Genomic DNA, 23,314 nt, shown 5'->3' on the forward strand with positions numbered 1-23,314 from the left:
ACGCAAGATAGACAGCGCACAGTGTGCTTTGAGGCAGCAGCCAAGAAAGCTTTAGTCCGCGTCTGTGAATACCCATGTGTGCATACCTGTGTGGATCAGCATGCTTGCATTCCAAAGGTTTCTCCATGTAATGATCTGCTAGGGAGTGTGGGGGGGCCACAGCCCCGTCCTCCAGGGTGTGAAGCGGGTATGGAGGAGATCAAAACTCCAGACATCCAGAGGCCCCCAGAACACAAGAGACCAAGGAAGACCAACAGAGGGGCAGCCGCGCCACTGTTCCAGTAAGAGCTGAGGAGAGTCCCAGATGAGGGCTCGCCCAGCAGCCGCGGAGCAGAAGTCAGGGGGAGTTGCAGTGACGCGCCAGTGGGCTCCGCCGGCCCCCAGCTGCGCCTGAGTGACCGAGCCCCAGGCCGAGAGGCCGGGGGCACCCCACCTCCAAAGGGGCCCGAGCGAGCCCCAGGCCCCAGGCCCCGACAAGCGGCCGCCAAGGAGTGAGCCGGTGTGTACCCGGACGCCCACCCCCAGATACAAAGAACCACCAACACACCGACACCTGAGGGAGTCCGCCACCGGCAGGGGAAGTGGTGGTGGGTGGAGATAGGCCTCCAAACCTTGGAGGGCCTGAGGTGTCCCCAGAGAGGTGGCGTCTGATACCCAACCTGACATATAGACACAGACATACGGGCACACACAGACACAAACATCCATTCCCACCCTCATGCTCTCATATGCACTCACTCCACACTCAACCAACGTGGAGACAGACATAAAGAGACGCTGTACACACAATCACACTCCCCAAGCGTACTCTACAAACCGGGTCTAGGTACCCTTGCCCCTGGAGGGGGGAATTGCACCCAGACCCAGGTGGTGTTACCCTTTTCCCTGCGGTGGGGAGAGGCAGACCACCCCGACTCCGCAGCAGCAGGGAGGCCCCACACCCCAGACCGCAGTCGGACGGCCAACTCCTCCTACTAGCCCCCCCGCTCCAGCAGGCCGCAGAGAATGGGGGTGGGAGAAGACTCCAAACCTCCCTCCACCCGCTCATTGTAGTGTTGATGCATATGTGTTCTAAGGTGCAATTAAAACCCAGGAGGGCATGGAGCTACCTGCCAAGGAGCAGCAGGTAAGCGCATAGTCCCTCCTGCTAGCCCTCAATGACTAAGTGTATTTAAAATTGAGAGGTGGGCAACGACGTCAGGGGTGAGGTATACACCCTGATGGTAATTTGGACTCCGTGATTGTGCCCACCCCCAAGATCCTATATGTATGTGTAATGAGAGTGTGAATAATGTGAGTGTCTAAGTTGTGGGATAAAATTGAGGCAGAGGCAGCCAGAAGGGGACAGAGGGGGGGGGTAGCCTCCTCTGCACCCTGGTGACATACCCCTACTCCAAGGCCCTGCATGTGTGAGTGGTTGTGGAGGAGCGGGAAGAGGGAGGCAGCTGGAGATGGGGAGGGAAGGAAGGGAGGGGCAGGTAACCCCTCCCTGGGGCCAGCTCCCCCGCTGACCCCAGTAGGCACTCCCACCCTTCGCGACCCGCCAGGGAAGGGGGGCCCAGGCCCATCCAGACCAGGGCCCAGTGCAGTAGCGCCCTCCGGCTCCACAGAGCCCTGGACAGTCCACCCAACCCCACCACAGAGAAAACTGCACCCACCCCACCATCCACACATCTTCCAGACTACATAAGACGGTAAACGCCCAGGCTGAGATCTTCCTCCACCTCTCCTGTATCTCCCCCTCCTGCAGAGAGTTCCTGAAGAGAAGAAAGCTCCTGCAAGATGTGACCATCCCCCCCACCAGTTGAAGAGCCCCCCAGGCGGCTCGACGCACCGGCGGCACCCTGCTCCAGGGCCGGGCCCCCATGCACCCACCCACCCACAACCCCGGCAACACACCAACCAGGACCCAAGCCCCCGAGGCCCGGCCCGGGCCCCAGCCCAGAGACGGAGCGCCCCCAGAACCTCACGCCCATCCCGGACCCACCCAGGGGCAGCCAGGTTGCCAGGTCAGTAACCCACGTCCGTCAGCACAGACCCTCCCCTAGCCCCGCTGCACGCAGCCGCGAGGAAACAGTCACCTGAGAGCCAACAGAGCCCCCAGCCGGACGTGACCGCTACCCCGGGTTGAGCCCCCCAAGGAAGATGCCTCCGGGGAACCCCCCGACGCCCTAAGCCTGTCCCTACCCCCTCACCAATCACAACAGTGAAGGCGGGACCAAACTATGACCCCCCACCCCCACTAGGTGATGGAGCTGATAAAAGGGCCCAGAGCAATTGATCTAATGTGGTGGCAGAGGCTGTGTCAAGACTAATGTAATCTAATAGATAATTTCTATATTGGTTAGAATTAAGATTATTTTTATTTTTCCAGTTCATGAGGACTGTTTTCTTGGCTATGCATAGGGCAGTGAAAACCATATGGGCTATATTCTTTTCTGAAGTGACATTATCTAAGCTGCCCAGTAGACACACTAAGGGGGAAGTTGGAATGTTACATTTCAGACACTTTGATAAGTCTTCACATATCTCGCGCCAAAACTTTTGCACTGGTGGACAGAACCAAAGAGCGTGGATGTAATTGTCTGGTGTATTGCCTTGACAGTGTGAGCAGTTGTTGGAAGATGTAAAGCCCATCTTGAACATCCGATGACCTGTATAGTGCACTCTATGAAGTATTTTGTATTGTATTAATTGCAGACTGGGATTTTTAATTAATTTAAAAGTTTTTAAGCAAATCTGAGACCAGAAGTTTTGGTCTAGGTTGACTGATAAATCTTCTTCCCACTTTGCAGTAGGAAGGGATATTGATTCATCTAATTTAGAAAGTGTTCTGTATATTTTAGATAATAATTTGGGGGATTTAAGAGTAAGAAAATGTGCCGCACTTAGTGGTGTTTGTAATTCAACTTGACTGAGGTTAAATTTCTTTTTTACTATGGATTTAATTTGTTGATATTCTAAAAACCTTGTCTTGTTGATCCCATATTGTTCAACTAGTCTGTCAAATGGACAGAATTTTTTTTTTACAAGTGCGTCACTGAAAGGTGCTGCAAAATATGAATAATTATAGTGAAAAACCTGAGAACTACGATCTGATACCCAGAATGTTTGGGTACATGCCATTTAGAAGCAAATGTTAAAAACATTTAGGAAAAAACAAAACATTTAGGATGTAAAACAGAAACAAGTAGAGGGTTTAAAAATATGCGATCTGTGTGTCTGAGAGTAAGTCTGTGTTGTGCTGTTATGCCCGCAGGGAGCGTTTGATTCGTCCTCGGGGACGCTGCAGGAACAGCGGAGCTCGTTAAAACAGACGGGTTTACAGCCGAGCTGATCGCCCAGAGGAGGAGAGATGGAACAATGGAAGATATTGTGTTAGGTGTGTGCGTTTGGATACACAAAGCAGCTGGGTTCATGTAGTCCTGAAGAGTGTGTTGATGTTTTCGATCTACTTTCAGACTAAATGATAAACCTTAAGCTGAAAAAAATCATCAGAAACTTAACCCTCTCTTCAACTCTAATCAACAGTATGTGTTATTACAGAAAACTACAGCGGTACACCCGTGTGTTTATGTGCAAAGACCCACCTGTGATTCGCCCGTTGGCCTCCATAGGTGGTTGCCAGCTGATCAAAATGGCACGGGGTCGTCCTTCACGGCTTATAACTGTTAAATCTTTGGGGGCAGAGCTAGGAGCTGTCAACAAAACAGAAGCAGTTTGAGAGGTTACAGTGTCTTTGGCTACAGTGGCTACAACACAAATGAAACTGGGCATAGACAATCTGGGAAGGAGGCAGTTTTAAATGGAACAGATAGCACTTCATGATTTCTTTGTTACACACTCCACATTTCTTACTTACATGTAACAACCAAACCCTGCTCAAATGCAGAGTGTCACTGGAAAGACACGCAGAACCTTTACATGTTGAACTTTTAGGTCCCTTGTGGTGATGTCACTGGCTCTCTAGAAGAGCTTTTTGGCAAGAGAAGGCATTTGCAGTTTACTGGTGAGCATAGTAAAGTTATTAATGTAGTGTAGTCGGTTCATAGTGTCACATGATGTGAATTTATTCTCTGAATATAATAAAAATACATGACAATTTTCACCCCAACCTGTCACAGCAGATGGCTCCCCCTCCCTGAGCCTGGTTCTGATGGAGGTTTCTTCCTGTTAAAGGGAGTTTTTCCCTTCTCACTGTAACCAAGTACTTGGTCTTAAGAGGTCCTGTAACTGGTGGAGTTTTCTCTCTATTATTGTAGGGTCTGTACTTTACAATCTCAAGTCTCTAGACGTGGCTTTTGTTGTTAAGTGACGCTATATTAATTGAACTGAATTCATTAGTTTGCTGAATAAATGGGTAAATATTAAAACATTTTATTTCCTTTCAGACTTATTTTGTCCATTAGTCCAAAAGCTTATTGAAAAATACAACTGAATTTCTGTTGACAGAATCAATTGCTGGAGTAGAGCAGGGCGATATGACCAAAAATATTTATCACGATATACATTTGAAAATGTGCGATAACGATATAACTGACGATATAGTTCACACTAGACAAAATACTTTACAACTCCACAACTTTATTAGTGCATTAAAGTTATATAAAAAGTTAACAGTGTAAATGCAAATTCCTTGCTGACAGTTTAACCAAAAGGCATTTTCAGTGGAAACTGGCCGACAGATCCTCAGCATAACCACGTATAATATCCACAAAACTTAAAAAGAGGTTATACACACGCAATACGGTAATATTATGTTGAAGCACAGTACGTATCACTCCGCGAGGCTCCTGCCTATGATAGCCGCAATGCTCCGACAGTCCATCAAGCGGTGCGGGTTCGTAGCTTAGCAAAGTCGTACTGAAACATTTGACAGATTTTCGAGCGCCGTGTACATAAAATCGTTTCGAGGTCAGTAAACACAACCAGAATTCATACATAAGGCACACGGGATTATAAGGGGACCTGTCGATTTTCAGAAAAATCAAAGGATTGATTTTAAGTGTGCCGTATTTTCCAAACAACACGGTAATAACGACGGCCCGCTAGCATGCTCTACCAAAAATAGTGCTTTGTTGTGTATCTGACGGATGAAAGCTAAACCAGTTCCACACCACTGAAGTTGGAGCATTTTTACAAACCAATTCTGGTTCATCTGTTTCATTCAATGATCCGCTTTCGCCCTTCTCATTCTCCGCCATGCTTTTTCCACCGTATGAAAACAAAGGCACTGCACATGTGCGTTTTACCCGTATTCTATCACAACATTTCATTTTCTTATTGTTGCCCAACATTATACCGGTATTATCGTGAACAGTATGATATGGCCCAGCCCTATGCTGGAATTCTTCAAAGAATTTCCCTTTCCTAGCTGTTGTTTAATAATGTAAACTTGTTACTTTGGTCATTTGATTGACACTTTATGTATTTGTATACTTGGTTGTTAAATGGATGGTTGGATCAGACAGTCATGCTGGATCAGACAGACACATACAGACGGCTTTTCCCTTTCACTGTTTAGTCTAAACATTTGCACAACGTCTGTCTGTGTGGGAAGTTCCAGAGTGGACAATAATCTATAATGAGCTCAGTTCAGCTGCTCTTTGGCTTTGTTGTGACTTTCTGCTGTGTTTGAACTTGAGGAAATTGTACAGAAGGTAATTTTCAACACTTTCCTGAACTGCCCTTTTGTGTTGCTTCTGTTGTGAAAATGTCAAGCGCTCGGCCTCACAAGAAAGACTCTGGCTTGTTGTCCTCCTCCAACCATCACCATGGAAACTAAGTGGCAGCCTATTAGATCTGTAGTGTGTGATGGCTGCGGGTGCTTCCTGAGTTACAGATGTGATTAAAGACGAGTTTTTAAGTTTCACACCAGGAAAGGACTCAAAGCTTGCCCCCCAGAGCTGGCTAATGAAACTGCTTGTTAAATCTGACAAGACGAGCTGGAGGAAATTACAAGTTCCTGCTGAGCCTGTTAGTGATGGTGACAACCTGTACTTATCATAAATATAGAGGAAAACCTTGAGAAAATACATTGTGAACACACCTGCTGGTTAAAGTAGTGGTTCCAGCACTCAAAGCAGATATAATTAAAACTATTTTCAATTTGTAGTCAATGATCCTGAATTGTTGACTATTGAAGATGATCACCATAATAAATGTCACCAAAATAACAATTTTAACTTAGAAACACAACAGGATTTAAATGTGACACCAAGGACTTCCAAATGACAGAGTTACTCTCAGACAATTATTGTCAGTGGGACCTGAAGGTCTTGAGCAGCTACACAGGTTGCTCAAGTGTTGTCACTGATATGATATGAGTGCTGTTGAGTTGGAGGTGAGTGATGCTTTTTTTTTAAAAACAAAAAACAAATGAAACCATTGAAGAATAAGAATATTAAGAGGATACTTCACAGGCCTTTGCAGGTAACAGATACAGCCTTTTTGTGTGGTTATTCTTTATATTACATATTAAGGATTTAAAACCAATATTCTCATGAAAGCTTTCTTTAGGTTACAAGCATATTAAGTAAAAATTTTAAAGCTAAAACCGAGTTAAAAAATACGCAATAGAAAATAATAGAAAATAATATGAATTTTGGATCATGGCTTTGTGATTGCAAATAGAAAGACCATCATTTTGGCTTTCATGGCATGCAGTTGTGACTCCTCACTCTCATTTAGAAATGAATGTTTAATCTACTGTTTTTATTTCTCAGTGTTTCCTTGCGAACAACTTAGGTTAAAAAGAACTGTCCAAAGACTCAAACTAGGTACAGTTCCCAGCCACAGGGCATCTGTTGGAAGAAGCTAGCCAAAACTAAAAGTGGAAAGAAAGTCGAAGAGGAACTTGAAACCAAACATCAGCCCTCCACCACCGCTGTGCTGATATTGTTTTTCCCAGATGTAGCGATATACGTTATGGCCAAAAATCTGCACTGTGGTCTGTACTGTCCTTTAAAGTCTGATATGTAGTTCCTAGATTTTTTGCAACTTCTCTGAGGACATCATGGTGTGACCTTGACTTTTTAGGGACATCCACACCTGGCAAAATGATCCATCCCATCAACTGCCAGAATAATTTGACTACCACAACCTGACTGCTCCTTAACCTCTTAATTCTTATAGGTTAGGGCCAACGGTGTACTTTGTTGAATTTTCTTTTTAACATGAATGTAGAGTCTCTTCTATTCTAAAATAATATAATCAGCATGAGTAATTTGTGCAAAAATGCTGAAGAAGAACACTAAAAACACACTCTGTATTTTGTTACCCTGTGTTTATACATGTGTAATAATAATAAAGTTGACTTTAATCCTAAAATGTTAAAGGAAAAAGCAGCAGATTAACCATAGCAGTGCTTTAGGTAGTGAGGTTATTTATTTATTTGTTCAAAACTATGAGTAATTCTTGTGGGCAGACATACTTTGTGTTTTGTTATGTTTTGTTTTTTATTTTGAAGGATTTGGGTGGTATTTTAGATTATCAGCTCCCAGGGGAGGCTGCAGCACTGAAAGCGCTGCAACACATCAAGATTTGTCAAAAGGCTAAATTCTTGTGTGGTACAGCAACCCAGCGAGCCGAGGAACATTATAAACCCTTGCTGGAATATTAGCTCAAAGCCATTTTGACTCTGCAGAGACCTCCATCACAACTAATCAAAAACAAGCTTCAGATTCCTAAAAATAATAGCTCATTAGAGAGAGAGAGAGGATTATTGTTGTTCTAAGGCAACACTGTCCAAACCAACAAATGCAGTCTAAGTAGCATACACCGTATGAAAGCTTAATCACCTATTCATTGCTCCACCAAGCAATCGATCACCCACATGCATTTTTTATTGACAAAAATCAAGTTCATTTTGAAAATGAAAACAAAACACACTGAAAAGACAACTTTGCCAGATATCTCAGATTTAACTGAAATGTGAAAGGTAACTGGGTTCAATTCACTGAATAAATGCTTGGAAAAAGATGGTAATTTCTTTATGAACACAGGTTGCAGACTGTCAGGAGTGCTCGGGAGATGATCCAGTATATAGTAGCATGATGCAAGCTAGGGTCATGCACACTGAGAGGCACAACCAAGTGCCTTTGAGCTCCAGACAGACAAGCAGCTGCTGGCTAACCAACCAGATAGGCTGACGGGCTGACAAGACTGCAGTTGTGACAGATGTGGCGATCCCAGCAGACAGAAAATTCAGGAAGATTCAATAATAGAATCAAATAAAATAAAATCCAACCATATCAGAGGTCACTGTCCAAAAGAGTTCAATCCTAGGAACAAGACACTGTGGAGAAGCCTCAAAGTTTCTCATTTTGGTTATGTTCACATCCATCCATTACATTGAACTTTTACTAGCATGGCATACTGAAATGGATGTAAGAGATGAAATATGAATGAATGAATATGAAACTATGCTTATGGCCTAGGAGAAGGTCAACTAACCCTACCCTTGAGTAGCTTGTTAATGACCCATTAGTTTCAAAGAGGTGGAAAAAAAATGCATTTTTAAAGCAAAATCCTCTCAATGCTTTTTATATCATTTATTTCAGGCAACTCCATGTGAGGACCACATACATGAGATGGTGCTAATAACAGTAATGCAATTATGACACAAGGAGCAAGATCTTCAGGTTCATCAAGGTTCATCCCCTGGTGTCCAAGTGTCTATAGCTTTTAAATACACCAATACCATTATGTGATACACTCTAATGTACAGAAATATTTCTCATATCTGCATTTCCTATTTTTCATAGTAAGACGGACACGTTATGAGCTGCAGTAAATGCAGTATTTACTTTGTTTTGCTTTTTAAAAAGTGGTCAGTATGTGTATTGTTGTGAAAATATGGTCAGTGTGTGCCTCCAGAGCCAGTGGATCACTGCAGGGACTGAGTGGGCTCAGTCCGTCTGCTCACTCTGAATGTCAATGTATTCCAACAGGCCCCAGGGAACCGGGGCCATAATGCCGTTCACGCTTAATTGGGTGACAAATCCGGCAAACATGATTGTAAACATCCTGAAAGGGATACCTTGACATTTTGATTTCTGTCTGCGGTTGGGTTTCATTGCTGCATTGCTGAGTTGTTGTGTTGTTGCGGGAGAGAGTGGAGTTTCTAGATGACTGTTCACTGAACCAAAACATCATTTCTATCCATAGTTAAACTTCTTATTAAAAGTAATTGCTGTTCAGGGAGGGGAAGAAAATAGAGTAATGCATCTCATTGTTTGGTGCACCCATGCTTCCTGAAGCTGCCCTTTTCCCTAAATGTTACTTTCAGTAGAAACTAAAGTTTCTGCACAATGAATGAATAAATGTCAGTCAAAGATTCACAATACATTCACAAAAAACAAATAAACAAATGATCCACCTCAAACCAGGGTTTTCACAGTTCCCATTCACTGTTTGTGTAATCAGCAGTGCAATCTGGCATCATAGCTACTCATTTAAGGCAATAAGATATACAGTTGGCTGCTTTTCATTTGCATTAAGTTGATTTAAATCAAGGACATCCAACAGTGCTCAGAGAAACAAAGCAACCTTTAATTTAAAGTCCCAGAAAATTATTTTCAAAATTATTTTTGATTTAAATCTAGTTCTGCACCCTGTTTCTTGATTGCTTAAAGTGCTTTGTGCCCCATGTATGTGAAAAGCACAATGTAAATAAATCTTCTACAGTAGCTTGAAACAAGTTGTGCAAATAAGGGCTGAAAGACTAATAAAATGCCTTTCGAATAAGTTCCAAGTTTACATAGGTAGTAGCTAATGATTGCATAGAAAAAAGGGAAGCTAAAAATATTTGCATATTTGCATGCATGAGAAAATATTTGCTGTATAAACTTACTGCCTTTCTCCAATCTCCAGTAAGGTTCAGTTCAAAGTGAGCTCTACCAACTTTCCCCTCTCATCCGACCAATAAGCAGCTTTCAGAAAGTGAGAAAGGATCTTCACAGAATGCAGATTTCTTGGTGTGGTAAAACTGTGGCCAAACTGTGCTCTGTCTCTATCTGGCACAGCTACAGTTTGTGCACTTGCAGTTGAATGTGAGGCACCTGTTGGTTGTCTGTGATGGGAATCGTTAGCGCTTCCCTGACTGCTATGTGGTTAAAGGGCCTGTTTGGGAGGTCTTGTGTTTGGGAAATAGGTTCAGAAACAGGTTCGGCTTAAAGTTAGAGTCAGACCTACTATGTTTATGAGATCCTAACAAAGGGCAGAAGTTGTGAGACTTACCTGCTTCATATGTCGTAGCATGCGCCGTCATACTCCAGGTGCTGGACTTGCGGCCTTTGGTGACCATAACAGCGAACTCGTACATGGTGTTTGGTTTGAGGCCAGTGACCGTGTGGCTGAGGGCCGTAGTGTCTGCAGACTGGACACATGACATTATTTGGAAGCTTAGATGGCTTTATGTTAAACTAAACAATACGAGAATAAAGCTGCTATTAAAAGATAAAATATACAGCAAATACAATCAACGGATAAAATTACAAAAAAAAAATAAAATCACATTTCTAACCCTAAACCCTATGCTGTGGGAGTGATCGTGCTGGGGCGCCTGGATCAACAATGCCAGGGCCAATTTTTTGTCCTATTCCAACCCTGAGGTCATTATTATTGAGGAGCTTAAAGGTTTAAACATAGAAATATAATACAGTTATTTACAGCCTTAGACTTTTATTAAAATTTGATAGTGTCTACTTCCCAAACTTTGATGTCTGATGACAGGGAAGAAGAAGCAAAGATGTTGCCACTTTCTCTTTGTCTACTCTTTATTAAGAACAATGGAGTCTGCCCTTGTATAGATTTCCTTTTTACAGTATTATGGGAGCACAGTTCAGATTATTTTTTCTAAGGTTTTATCTTGCTTTCAGACCACCATTAATGATACAACCCTTGTGTTTTTACTACTTCACTGCAACAGTGCTGCCTAAAATTTTAAGTTCTTTCTGCCAACTGAGAGATTTTTTATGTCAATAGAAGCTTCAAAAGTGTAAAAAATTATTAATAAACTTTGGTTTGTAAGACGACTCCATTCTCCAAGAGGGGTGTGCATGATTATTCTTGGTGGTATTGAGCAGCAGCAACAGATGGGGCACTTGTAAAAATGTTAGTGAAGGAATGAGATGGAGATGAAAGGTATGAACTTTAATTCCTGTAAGCTGATAAATGAACAGCAGCAGGAGGTGGAGATGCAGTTGTGAGACTGCACATCCTGGAGAAATACTGATACGCTATATTTGAAATTAGGGTAAATAATAAATGTGTATACAACATCATTTCAATTTGTGACTACAGCTAAAAGAGAGAAAGTGGCTAAAGACGTAATTGTTTCATTGTTTTTGTAAATTACATGCAAGACTTGAATTGTATGAACTCCAGAGTCACGTCCTAAACTGGGACAAACAAATCCAAACCCAAGTTAAGAAAAGTCCCATTATTAAAACTGAAATCCTTTCATTTCAAATATCTAACACAGCATCATTTGTCAGGTAAGGCTTTACATAATGAGTAGATGCTAAGGGAAGCAAAATGTCAAGATACTGTGAACTCCATGTTAAACCTCATGTCAAAATCTAAGTTTGGACCAACAAATTAAGTTATAAGACAAATCAAGAGTAAAGAGAAGTCCCAGAATTTTGAATAATTAGGAAGGCATTATTTAAGAGGTAATGTAAATCTAGTAAATCTAGACCAATAGATGGTAAGTTAAGCACAATGTTAAGATTGTTGAAATAACCCTAATCCAAGACAAGTAAGTCTTGTCCAATCTGAACTATAAGGATCGACAGGTTCCAAGTGAAGAATACAAAAGTCAGATCCATGCAATCAAGTCTCATGACAAAGTTTTCTGTCAAATCCTCAAAATTATCTCTCATGACCGCTGGCTCCTAAGTCAGGTCCTAAAGGCCCAAGTCAAACCCCCAAGGAAATACTGAAGGCAGCTAAGTATGCCCCATACAAATAGCTTTGAGCCTCATCATAACAGCTAAGTAATATACATTTTTTTTAAGTTCTAAGTTAAACCCAAGCTTTAAAAAAATTTATGTAATCTGTTTTGTTTATTTTGCAGGATTAGTTTAAAATACATGTCTTGCTAAAAGCTTATTTTGATTTTTAGTGGAAGCCACTATTTATTTGCACTTCACAGAGACAAGTTAATAATCAGTCTGAAATTGAGATATACACAAATCCAAAACAAATTATTTTCTTGGTCCTACTGTTGATTCAACATTACTATGTGATACTAAAGATATTGACAATTAGATCATTTGCTTTTTTTATAGTTTAGGTTTTAGACTTTAATTAATCACTTATTCGCTCCAATCAAAATCAAAGGTTTTATTTCACTTTCAAAATAAAAGTCTGAGGGTAAAAGTCCTCAAATGTAATGTCAACACCCAGAGCATGGACATGAGAGTCTGTGATTTACCTTGTACTTTCCACTGGTGGAGTAGCTTGTCTTCCATTTGACGGAGTAGTAACGAACTTCCGATGACTTCTGGTTCTTGGTCATAGAGTTGTCGGCCCAGGAGACACGGACTGAATCCGAGGACAGAGCCACAGCTTGGACCCCCACTGGGGGGATCATGGGAGTGCTGGTGTCTGGCATGGGAGTGGGGTATTTATCAAAGAGGTGGAAGAGGTCATCCTCAGATGGGTCAATGGGGTCTTTGAGGGGGGGTTAGCGGTAACCAAGGCGTTTGGGAACATTTAATGAAATCATACAAAGCAATGGAAGTGCAATAATGACGTTTAGATATGGGAAACATGTTGAAGACAAATATATAATTACATAAATAATAAATAGATAAGATGACATGCAAGTTTGGAAGAGACATGCAGCAGGCAGCCATGTTTGTTGGAGAGGAAAAGGAAGAGTGGTGGATGAAGAAGTGAAAAAGAGGAGAAAAGGAGAGAAAAAAGACAAAGATTAAGGAGACAAAGACAGATTAAAGATGTTATTCTAAACAGCAAGTGGATCCACAGACCCACAAAGGGGTGGGGCCTACAGGACAAACTCATTTGGTGACCACAGTTACTATAATGGACAGAACCAATGGCCAGTGACACTTATTTTTTTAATTAAAGAAAGTGAGGAAAAACAGGCCTTATTAAAAGTATCTGTGTGAATGAAATCCAGCCATCCTGAGCCTTCTGCATATTTAAACAAATATAAACTCATTGATGTGGATCTGTGGTTCCAGAAAACCAGAGAGCTTACGCTACCTTCAGATGCTTTAAGATATCTTTCAGGAACATAAATTAAACACACTGTGTTTAAAAAATGTACCTGATTTTGATCAAATTTCTCCATTTTGTCAATCACTTATTTGTCATTAAATTACTGGGAATCTCTCCAAAATCAAGGAATCATTTGTGTGTGTGTGTGTGTGTGTGTGTGTGTGTGTGTGTGTGTGTGTTTGTCCTTTGCCTATGCGTACAACCAACAATCCCGTCTACATCAAACTTGGTAGGAACCCAGTTAAGTACATTGCTGAGTTTGAAGACATAATGGTCAGTGGTTTTAATGTAATTGCTAAAAAAACATTTAATAGCACTTCCAGCTACCCACTTGTGATATGTTTCGGGGAACACTAGTGAATTCTAGTCATGGCATCATCACCACAACTAAACCTACAAGAACACTTCTCACAATTTGCTACTCAATTCCTGGTGCTTCAAAGCAATGGACTACCGCAAGATTACATTTCAATTGGATTATTTTTAGCACTTCCATCAGTTAGCTGTGTTCCCCAGACTCAAGACGCTTGTATACTGTACCAGTATACAAAATACATGTGGATGTACTTCACTGAGGGTACACTCAGAGAAGCACATTTTCATTGACTGTATCCTCTTAGTTGTCCTCTTCAGGAAACTGTAGCATTATGTGTGTGTCCGCTTTCACAACAACGAATTTCTTATATGTGAGGCGTTTGGAGGACATTTACGGGGTTACACTCTCGCCGAACAGATACTCTTTCAGTAACTAAAGATAAGAAAAGTCAGTAGTGGAGCTGGAGATGCAGGCTGAATACCTCAGTGAATGTGACTTCTGAACCAGAAAAATGGAAGAGCACCTGAAGGCAGCAGGATGTGAAAAAAAGGCATTAACAGATGCTAACAGAGAGCTGGAACGAGCTGAGGTAAACACAATGAACTAAAGAGTGAATAAAAATAAAAGCAACTCTGCTGGTTTCAGCTCTGTGACCTCTGATCTACAGACCGTCAAACCTACTGAAAGCAGAAACACAGTGATGCAGATCGTTTAAAATACACACAAACACACCCACAGTAGAGTTAAGAGCGCTGTTTACTGATTCACTGCGAAGCCGTTGACACGAATTTGAACTGAAATTTTATTTTTAGTCTTTTTCATTTAATGAGCAAAACAGCCTGTAGGGCAGCTAAAAATGAGCATTTGTAATGCGGGAAAATCTCTGTGCAGTTTAGTACTGGCCAAAATGCTGATGACTGAGATCAGATATATGGAATATGGAAAAGTTAAAAGATGCCAAAAAAAATATAAGAACAACTTTATTGCTTATTTAAATGTTGCTTTACTTTACTGTGAAAATAGAGGGCAGCCAGCTCCAGCTGAGAGTGCTTTTCTTCTTCTCATTCTATTCCTCTACCTCTACCTTCTACCTCTAGAAAATAAGACGAGAGAAAGCTGATCTTTGTCTGTCCTTCTGCAGTATTTTTTTTCATGATTCGAACATCTTTTCACCGAGCACACTTACTGTCTGACACCCACACACACAGATTTTAGAAGTGTAACTCGAACAAACCCTTTTGAACTTTACATTTGCTCACACTGCACTGTCTCCTCGGGCTTCACATTAACAGTCCTCAAATTCCACCTACACTATCTGGACTTCGTGAGGGGTCAAACTGGGCTATAGATTTAAGCTGGCTACCACAAAACTACCTCCATTACTTATACTGACACACTGATCAGTAGTGATTCTACCGAATCCATGTATTTACAACCATATACCCAGCAGTGGTCTGGTTTTATGCATAAAGTCTTCTCTTGCAGCCACATTTAATGTAACAAGAACAAGAGTGCTTCAAATTATTAATTTAATGAAATTATTAAATATATGTGATACATAGAAGAATACTTATTATGCTCATTTCCAGACACATATTTGTATATTTCTGGACTCTATTATAGTAGCTGTGCATGAATCATGAAATAAATAACAGACACACACAGAAAAAGAGCAAAGTGTCTGCTACTGAAAGAAATAAGCCTTACAGTAAGATAAAAGTAGATCTCTTTGTAGAACAAACAAATCTCGAGCTTACATTTTCATATAACAGTGCAACAGATCGATATTTTTTATGCCACATAGCTACCATAAAAATGTTGTTTTTTAAAGAAAGAGCTGACAGGAAGTAGAGGATTTCTGGTACACAATTGGTATGCATCTGCAAGCCACACCTGCCTCCACCTCTGCTCCTCCTTTTGGTGCTATGTCTGACCTAGTCAATAACAATAACTGCTCTCCAGTCATCCAGCTTTCCACATAGAGCTGTGCCAACATAGAAAGGTCTCCAAAAGGAGCCAAATATAAGGTACGCTTACTAAATTTGCTTTTACAGTAATAACTTTTAAAGTGTGGCTTATGTTTCCAAATACCTTTTAGGGACTGGATTAGTAGATTTGTGATATGTGGATGTCACCAGTATAAAGACCAGCTTCTTTTAGTAAGGGAATACTGTTGACATTGAGAGTATTAAAAAAGTTCAGTTGGAAATTTTTTTTTCATATACATGGATATAGCTATAAAAATAATATTAAAGTTTTACATTTTGTTACAAATATTTGATGATAAAATTAAACAAGTTTAAAATATTTAGAAGTAATTCCTGTGAGACAGAAACTTCAAACTGTTCTAAACACTTGGTTTGACAGTTTTTGTCATGTCATTGAATAAGGACACCCTAATATGGTCATCTCAGGCAGCCCCACCCACCTGCTGCTAAAAGCCCTACATTCCTAAGAGATAGCCAATCAGAGGCAAGTAGACGAAAAGAGAGGAACAGGACTTAATTTCAGACAAAGGGTGAACTAAGGTGCAGCACCAAAGTCTTTATAAGACAAAGATAGATTATTTTGAACTGTAATTAATGCAGAGCTACTCTGGTAGAGTCCAAGAAACTGAGTTGGAAATATTGCAGAATGAAAAAAAGAAAGAACAAAACCCCCAGTAATATTATTTCAATTTGATGACAAGTCAAATAGCTTTACTGCATTATTACGGTTTACACCACTGGATGGTATCGCAGGTTGAAACTCTCTGTGCGAGTTCATATGAGGGTAGCATCAGCTGTGGGAGCTGACGCGGGCTCATCCTGTTGCATCTGCAGTGTAAACGAGAAAATCAACATTGACATCTGATGTGCAGCTGCAGGCCATGAGAGAGAGAGAGAGAGAGAGAGAGAGAGAGAGAGAGAGAGAGAGAGAAATTGATCGAGGAGGTGTTTGGAGCTGCGGGGCGAGCTGCACCAGGCGGTGTCGTGGTTAAACTGGTCGTCCAGCATCACAATAAAGCTCCAGTCAGGACAGAATACTGATGAGGATGAAGGACACGCCTCTTCCTCCACCCCCACTGCGCTCTTCTCTCTTTTCTCCTCCTTTCTCTCAAAAGTCCTCTTCTGTATTCTCACATTTCTTCATCCTTTCTAATCCCTCTTACCTTCCCTTACTGCTTTTCCTCCTTCCCTTCTCCTGCTCTAACTTTCTGTTCCTTCTTCACTTCTCTCTTCCCATTACGTTGTCCCTCGTGTATTTACTTCTTCCTTCCTCTCCATTCTTTTTTCTCCCACTATCCTCTTATCCATCCCATCATCTCTCTCGCTGTCTCCCTGTCTCTGCGGTCCTCCAGTCGTTGATTAAATGGTAGCATGGCGGTTGGTTAGGGATCAGTTCTGCAGTGTGCGGGCGGCGAGGACGAGGCAGTATATTAACGAGGATCCCGCCGTTAACGAGCCATTTTTTTAAAGCTCTCGTAAAAAAAAAGAGAGAGAAAGAAAAAGAAGAAGAAGCCTCTCCAGCAGGCTGCTGCCATGACAGGACACACAGACAATGTGTGTGTGCGGGTGTAGGTGTGTCTGTGTGTCACTGTTGACGACCTTGGCAGAACAGTAATGGGTTTAGTTTCTATCTCAGCCCTCAGGGTCTCGGCTTATCAACTCCTGACTGTCACATTGCAACGCCATGTTAGACTGTTTATCTGTAAAGAACTCCCCCTGTATCTGTGCATCGCTGAAGAGCTCCAGCTTTGTGTATGCATCAGTGCAAAATATATGCATATGTATATGTATCTCTACTCTGGATGTTTCTGTGAGATTCCAGAAAACTTCAGATAGGGCTACGAATCTCAGGAAATCTAAGTTTTTGTCTACAAATTTCTAGATTATTCCATTTCTGTCTACAAATCTGCAGGTCTTTAAAACTCAAGATGCAGCTTAGGAGTTCTAGATTACAAGATGTGTCTCTGCACATCTCTAAAAAATGCTACATTCCTCCAGAAAACTCTGGAATCTCCCAGATACCAAGGGTTCCAGATGTTTCTACCTATATCCAGAGAACTCATAAAATTTGTAAAATTCTTTTTTTGTGTGTTTGAACTCTCTGGTTGACATTAGCATATCTACAAATCTCTAAAGAACCACAGGCATGTCTTCAAATCTGCTGAAAATCATATATGTATGATCCAAAGAACTCCAGATGTTTCTACGTGTCTCTAGAAAACTCACGGTGTCTATGCATTACTAACAAAACTCTGGATATTTCCTCAAACATGTAAAATAACCTCACATGGTTTTGAATCTTTATGAAGATCAACATGTCTCAGAAAGACTGTAAACATGTTGACAAATCTCAGAAACATCTGGAGTACATGTATCAATGCAACATTTCAATGTGTCTGTATTTCTATGAAACTCAAGATGTCTACATATCTTGAGACAGTATCCCCATTCAGGATGTCCTATAATCTCTAGAATACAGATATGTATTCTTGTCTAGATAACCATAGATTTCTTCAGACAACTGGAGACCTGTTGCATTTGTTGAAAATTTTAGCTATATATGTATGGAGAACTCCAAATGTGTCTACAGAAAACCTGGTCGTACCTATCTACATGTAAAGATCTTCAGGTACGATCAGTGCAGAATGCCAGTAAGTCTAACAATCTACAGAAAGCCTCTGGAAGTGCTGAAGTGTGTAGTACTACTTAGCCAACATATTCATAAATCAACATGTGTTGGTGTATCTCTATAGGAGTCCAGATGTGTTTACATATGCCAAGAGAACCTCCAGATGTACTTACAAATCTCTATGGATCTACAGATGTCCTCCACTCTCTCAGACACTCAGGTGTGTTTAGAAATGTCCAAAAAGCTCCACATGTGGAGATGCATTACTACAGAACTCCAGATGTTTTCAACAATATCTCTACAGCCGCAGGTGTTTATCAAATATCCATACATCTCCTTATGTGTTTCTCCACAAGACCAAATATGTTTGTGTAATTCAAAAGGTCTCTCGATGTGTTTACAAATACAGAACCCCAGGCGTGTTTACAGATCTCTGCAGAATTGCAGGTGTATCTATATTGCTATAAAAAAATTAACTTTTTATTGTACGTCTGCAGAACTACAGAGAGAAAAAGTATTGCTCACTGTAAACGTGACCACACCTGATCCTTTGTCTCTTCTTTTGGACTTTTATGCCCTTCTTGGTCATCTATTTTTCTGCCTCCATACTCTTTCCATGGGGTTTAATTAAAGTTGATGAAATGTCTCTCTATCCAGCGACCCTTTCTTCTGTTTTTCTCTGTATGAGATCCACATCTGACCCTTATCTCCCATCCACCGCCTCTCCCTTCCTCTCTTAAAGAAATCTAAATCAAAGACAACAAGTTAAAAATAACCTCGTTGTGAGTTTCCCCACAAAAACATCCAGCACTGAAGGTTAAGAAACTTTGGTGAGCCAAGTTTTCTCCACTGCTGGTTTTTCCTGTGACTATCATCACATCATGAGGGTAGAACCGTTTTATGAGAGTTATAAAGGATTTATGTCAGCTGCAGGCTGCTGGGCGTGCAGAGAAGGGCCAGCTGTTTAATTCATAAGATGAAACTTGGCTCTGAGTTGGATGTGTTTCATTTATCTCACTTCTGCAGCTCATCGTCTGCAGGGACAGCTAATGAGTCTCTCTCTCTTTCACACACTCACACATGGTATAAAGGCATGGGTATAAGCCATCAAACATTATATCAATCAATATATAAACAAATATAACTACAGTACATGTTAAACACACCAAAGGCTGTGGAGTTACATGTTAGCAGAGTCCTCGGCATTAATATTTCAGGACTTCACATCCAGATTGAAGCCTAATTATTAGAAAGTGCCTCTTCTAAATCAAAAATATAACTACACTGGTTTCACTAGCATCAGCTCAAACCTGCCTGGAAGAGAAATTGCAAACAAAACAGCAAAAAAAATTTGATTAAAGCCATCTCTGTGTGCTTGCTTTAGCCCCTCCTTCAGTGTTTAAAAGCACAAAGCCAGATATATCAGCTTTTCAAAAAGTTTGATTTTCCCAGTCATGAGTTTGACTTGGATATTGATCAAGCTGCAGCCTCAAGCACTGAAAAATGAGGCCAGTGTGGAAGTGCCAAAACCTTCCACAGTTTCTCTAGTGGCCACTCGAATTGGCTCCAAAAGAGAGCGAAAGCAAACATGTTTACAACCTGATACAAGCTTCATCTTACTCAACTGTTCAAACAGTAACTGGACTTAAACCTCTGCATGATTAGGTGTGTGTCCACTTTGATAGGTGGGCTATTACAGTAAGCAAAATATGACGTAAAAGTGTAAGTGTAATACTGTTATTATTTCTCAAGCTATTAATCCTACTTGCTCCTACAATGGCTGCTACCGCTACTTCCACTGAAGTTAATAATTTCAGCTACAACTACTAATGCTAAGGCTTAAAATGCCCAAAAAGCTACTAATACTGTTGGACACATACGCTCCATCTAGTGATACAGCTAATACTGCTAATATAAGCCTCATGTTATGCACTGGCATGTTATTATATTTTAATCAAATCTGATGCCTTAGTGCTCTGTAAACACAGATTACTAGGATTGTTATCGGCGCCTGGTGAGTCATCCTACCTGTCAGGGATCGAGTGACGGCGCTCTCGTACAGAGGGACTCCCTCCCCAGCATTATTGAAAGCCTTCAGGGAAATCACATAGTGCGAGCTTGGCTCTGAGGAGAAGAAAGACGGAGAGAGAGCGAGTCATTTTAAATGGCATCTGCCACAGTACATTATCATGTTAAGATGCAACTGATTGCTTGCTGTCTTCTATGTGTTTCAGCAGGGTCTACTTAAAGGAAGCATCATTAAAAGTAAGCAGGGAAAGGTCAAGACTAGTTTGACCAAAGTGACTCGACATGAACACAAGTCTTTAGCTAAACCCTGCTCAGTGACTGTAACTTTTCTGTAGTTTGACAGTAAACACAGAAAGCTGCACTTTTTCAAGAAGATGCAGGACTTGAAATCTGCCAATGTTACAGGATTTTTAAAAATGAGGTGTTAGAGGGGGACTGCCATGTTATCAGTTGGTATAACTCAAAAGCACAAGATTCAGTAATGAGGTGGGCCTAACCTAGAATACCTTAGATGCGCAGTCAGAAGTGTCCTACTGTTCACATGTGGTTTAAATGTCATAAACTGGCTTTAACTAGTTTAAGCAGAGTTTGTGGGACAGACGTGGTCCAAATGCCTCATCTGGTCCATATAAGGCAGGTGTGGCTGAACTAAAGAAGCAACAATCAAGGCCAAGTTGGTCATGTAGGTCAAACATTCCTTTCTATTTGGGCCACAAAGTCAACGGTGCAGCGGTGCATCTGCAAGCCAATTGGTAACCCACTTTATCATGTTTTTTGTGATGATTGATCCCTGACCTGTTTTATTTTGTGGGTTTTGCTTGTCATGCTTGCTCTCCAACGTTCCACATATGCACATGAAAGGCTGGAGAGCTCTCAGTAGAGAGTCCTGCTGCCAAATATAAATTGCTGCTGGCGTAAATATCAATCTCCCAGTGACAACAGTAGCTCTAACTAAATTATGTTTTATTGAGCTGAGTAGCAGGAGTAAAGAAAATCGTCTCACACATCCTTTGTTGTAAATTTTCAAAGGACTTACAGAATTGTAGGCAGTGGACCAAACCACCATGAGGAATATGAGGGGGATTCAGTTTTTAGAACTTTATTGTTTTGAAGTCATAACTAGCTGTCAGAGCTTCCACTACATATAATTGCATTTTTTTGATTATTTTGTTCTATTTTTCCCACATATTTTCTGCCCACAGTTCCACTGATGTGACAAATAATTTTGGCGGGGTTAGTGGCCAAGTCACAGCCACCCGCTTAGCCACACCCTTGCCGCAGACATCTGTAGTCATCATCATGCAGCGGCTCATCCTGCCACAGCCGGTCACGCGTGATGATGCTGCATGTTCTCACCATGTTGCGCCAAACCTTCGCAGCAGTTAGGCAAACACGGCGGCTCCGCTCCCCAGACGCATGAATTAATGATCGCTATGAATTATAAATACCGTGTACATATGTGCACTCACTCCCATGTGTGCATGCAACACAACGGCCCGATTTTATTTTTTCCATCACTCCTCCATTATGAGACCTGAGATGGGAATTCTCAGCCACATATAAAATTGCACCCTATTTGTTATTGTCTTCTTTGGCATGCAAATTGGTTGTTGCACTCACTGGGGAGGATGTTTTCTCTTTTTCGACCTTTCACAATTAGATTTCCACCTCAAGCAGCTTTCTTATTAAATTCTTTTAAATTATTGATCGTAATTAAATGGGGGGATTTCATCTTCATAATGAATTAATGGAAGAGGCAAACGCTGTGTGTCAATATTGGCACGCTGTCAGCAGGAGCAGCTGGATTTATGAAGGATGAACTTATTAAGTAGGTGCTGTTGATAAGCATGCTGGAAATGCCATGACATGATGAATTATTTTGGCGCTGATAAGAGGAAGGACAAGAAATGAAAAAAGGTTCTGACAGTGATGGAAACTATTGGTGATTAATATTCTGCTTATGACTGCAGGTGTTTCTGGCTATGAGGCCTGGTGTTGCATCAGGTGTCCTACAGCTCTGCCAGTTTGCCCTTTAGCCAGACACTAAGTAGATCCAGAATATCCTAAATTCACAGTAAGGCACCTAGCTCCTAAAGGATGAACACTTTGCTGAAATAAGTAAAATTCTGTCCACATTAGTTGTTTTACACAGTCTCAGTATCTAAATATCCAAAACTTTTCCCCCAAACTGTGATACTTTGTCCTAATGGGCTTTTTGTGTATGTGTATGTAAAATCACAGTCAAATAAGAGCCATTACATTAAGACGGTTCCCACTGGATGTAGATAATCTCATACTCTAAGATGTTCTCTTTGGAAGCAAGGTTGAATTTTAACAAACTTTGACTTTAGTAAAAGGGTGAATAGCCTATAAAAATGAGCAACTTGTGTCACAAGAGTGCCTCTACAGTAAAAATAAGCCAAGCAGCCTCTCAGGATGAAATAAAAAAAAAAAACAACCACCTCCTTGGTGGTGGTTATCTTCTGGCTCGTTTTGATAAACACAGACTCCAATGTTAAAATGTCCAACTTTACAGCAGAAATTAACATGTATACAGCCTTTTACTGATAACAGTTTTGGTCTCTATGGATAATTTCAGCCTTCATAACAACTGCACAGGGATGAAGTTTTATATCACTCATCCATCTGGATACAGGAGTTAGGAACTTAGTGAGTCTGATTGACTCACTAAGTACAGTGGGAGTGGTGAGCTCCCTGTCTAACCAAAAACAGGAGAAAACAGTTGAGTACCCAGCACAGAGAGCTATAGACAGTCCAATCTGCTAGCCCACCCCTTACTAATCTGAGGCAGTGAAATGGACCTCTCAATCACCTCTGCAGTCCTGCTTTGAGGTGCAGACTGCCAAAGATGTTTGTGCTTCTGTTTTGGTTAGTAACAATTATATGCTTTTTGAATATTCATGATTTATCAGCATATGTTACCGTTTTGTTTCAGTACATTGAGCTGTAATGAAAATGCAGGAAAAATTATGTCGATCCATAAGAAATGGTGACCTGTTTTGGCCTCAAATATTAAACCTGTCCACTGCTTGCAGTAAATCAGACTTTGAAAGTACAGCTCTCAGTTGGAAGGTCTATTTT

General features: G+C 41.2%; 1 protein-coding gene across 1 annotated transcript in view; it reads right to left on the minus strand.

Moving 5' to 3' along the window:
- dcc (DCC netrin 1 receptor) overlaps positions 1 to 23,314 on the minus strand; it is a 353,610-nt gene that overhangs the window by 75,091 nt on the left and 255,205 nt on the right. The window contains exons 16-19 of the mRNA XM_082541635.1: positions 20,213 to 20,308; positions 12,440 to 12,612; positions 10,240 to 10,378; positions 3,591 to 3,698 (exon numbers count right to left, since the gene is read on the minus strand). Of these exons, the coding sequence (XP_082397761.1) occupies positions 3,591 to 3,698; positions 10,240 to 10,378; positions 12,440 to 12,612; positions 20,213 to 20,308 (516 nt within the window). The remainder of the gene's footprint in view (positions 1 to 3,590; positions 3,699 to 10,239; positions 10,379 to 12,439; positions 12,613 to 20,212; positions 20,309 to 23,314) is intronic.

Source organism: Aulonocara stuartgranti, assembly GCF_965226115.1.
Source record: "Aulonocara stuartgranti genome assembly, chromosome: 7".
Lineage (NCBI taxonomy): Eukaryota > Metazoa > Chordata > Actinopteri > Cichliformes > Cichlidae > Aulonocara > Aulonocara stuartgranti.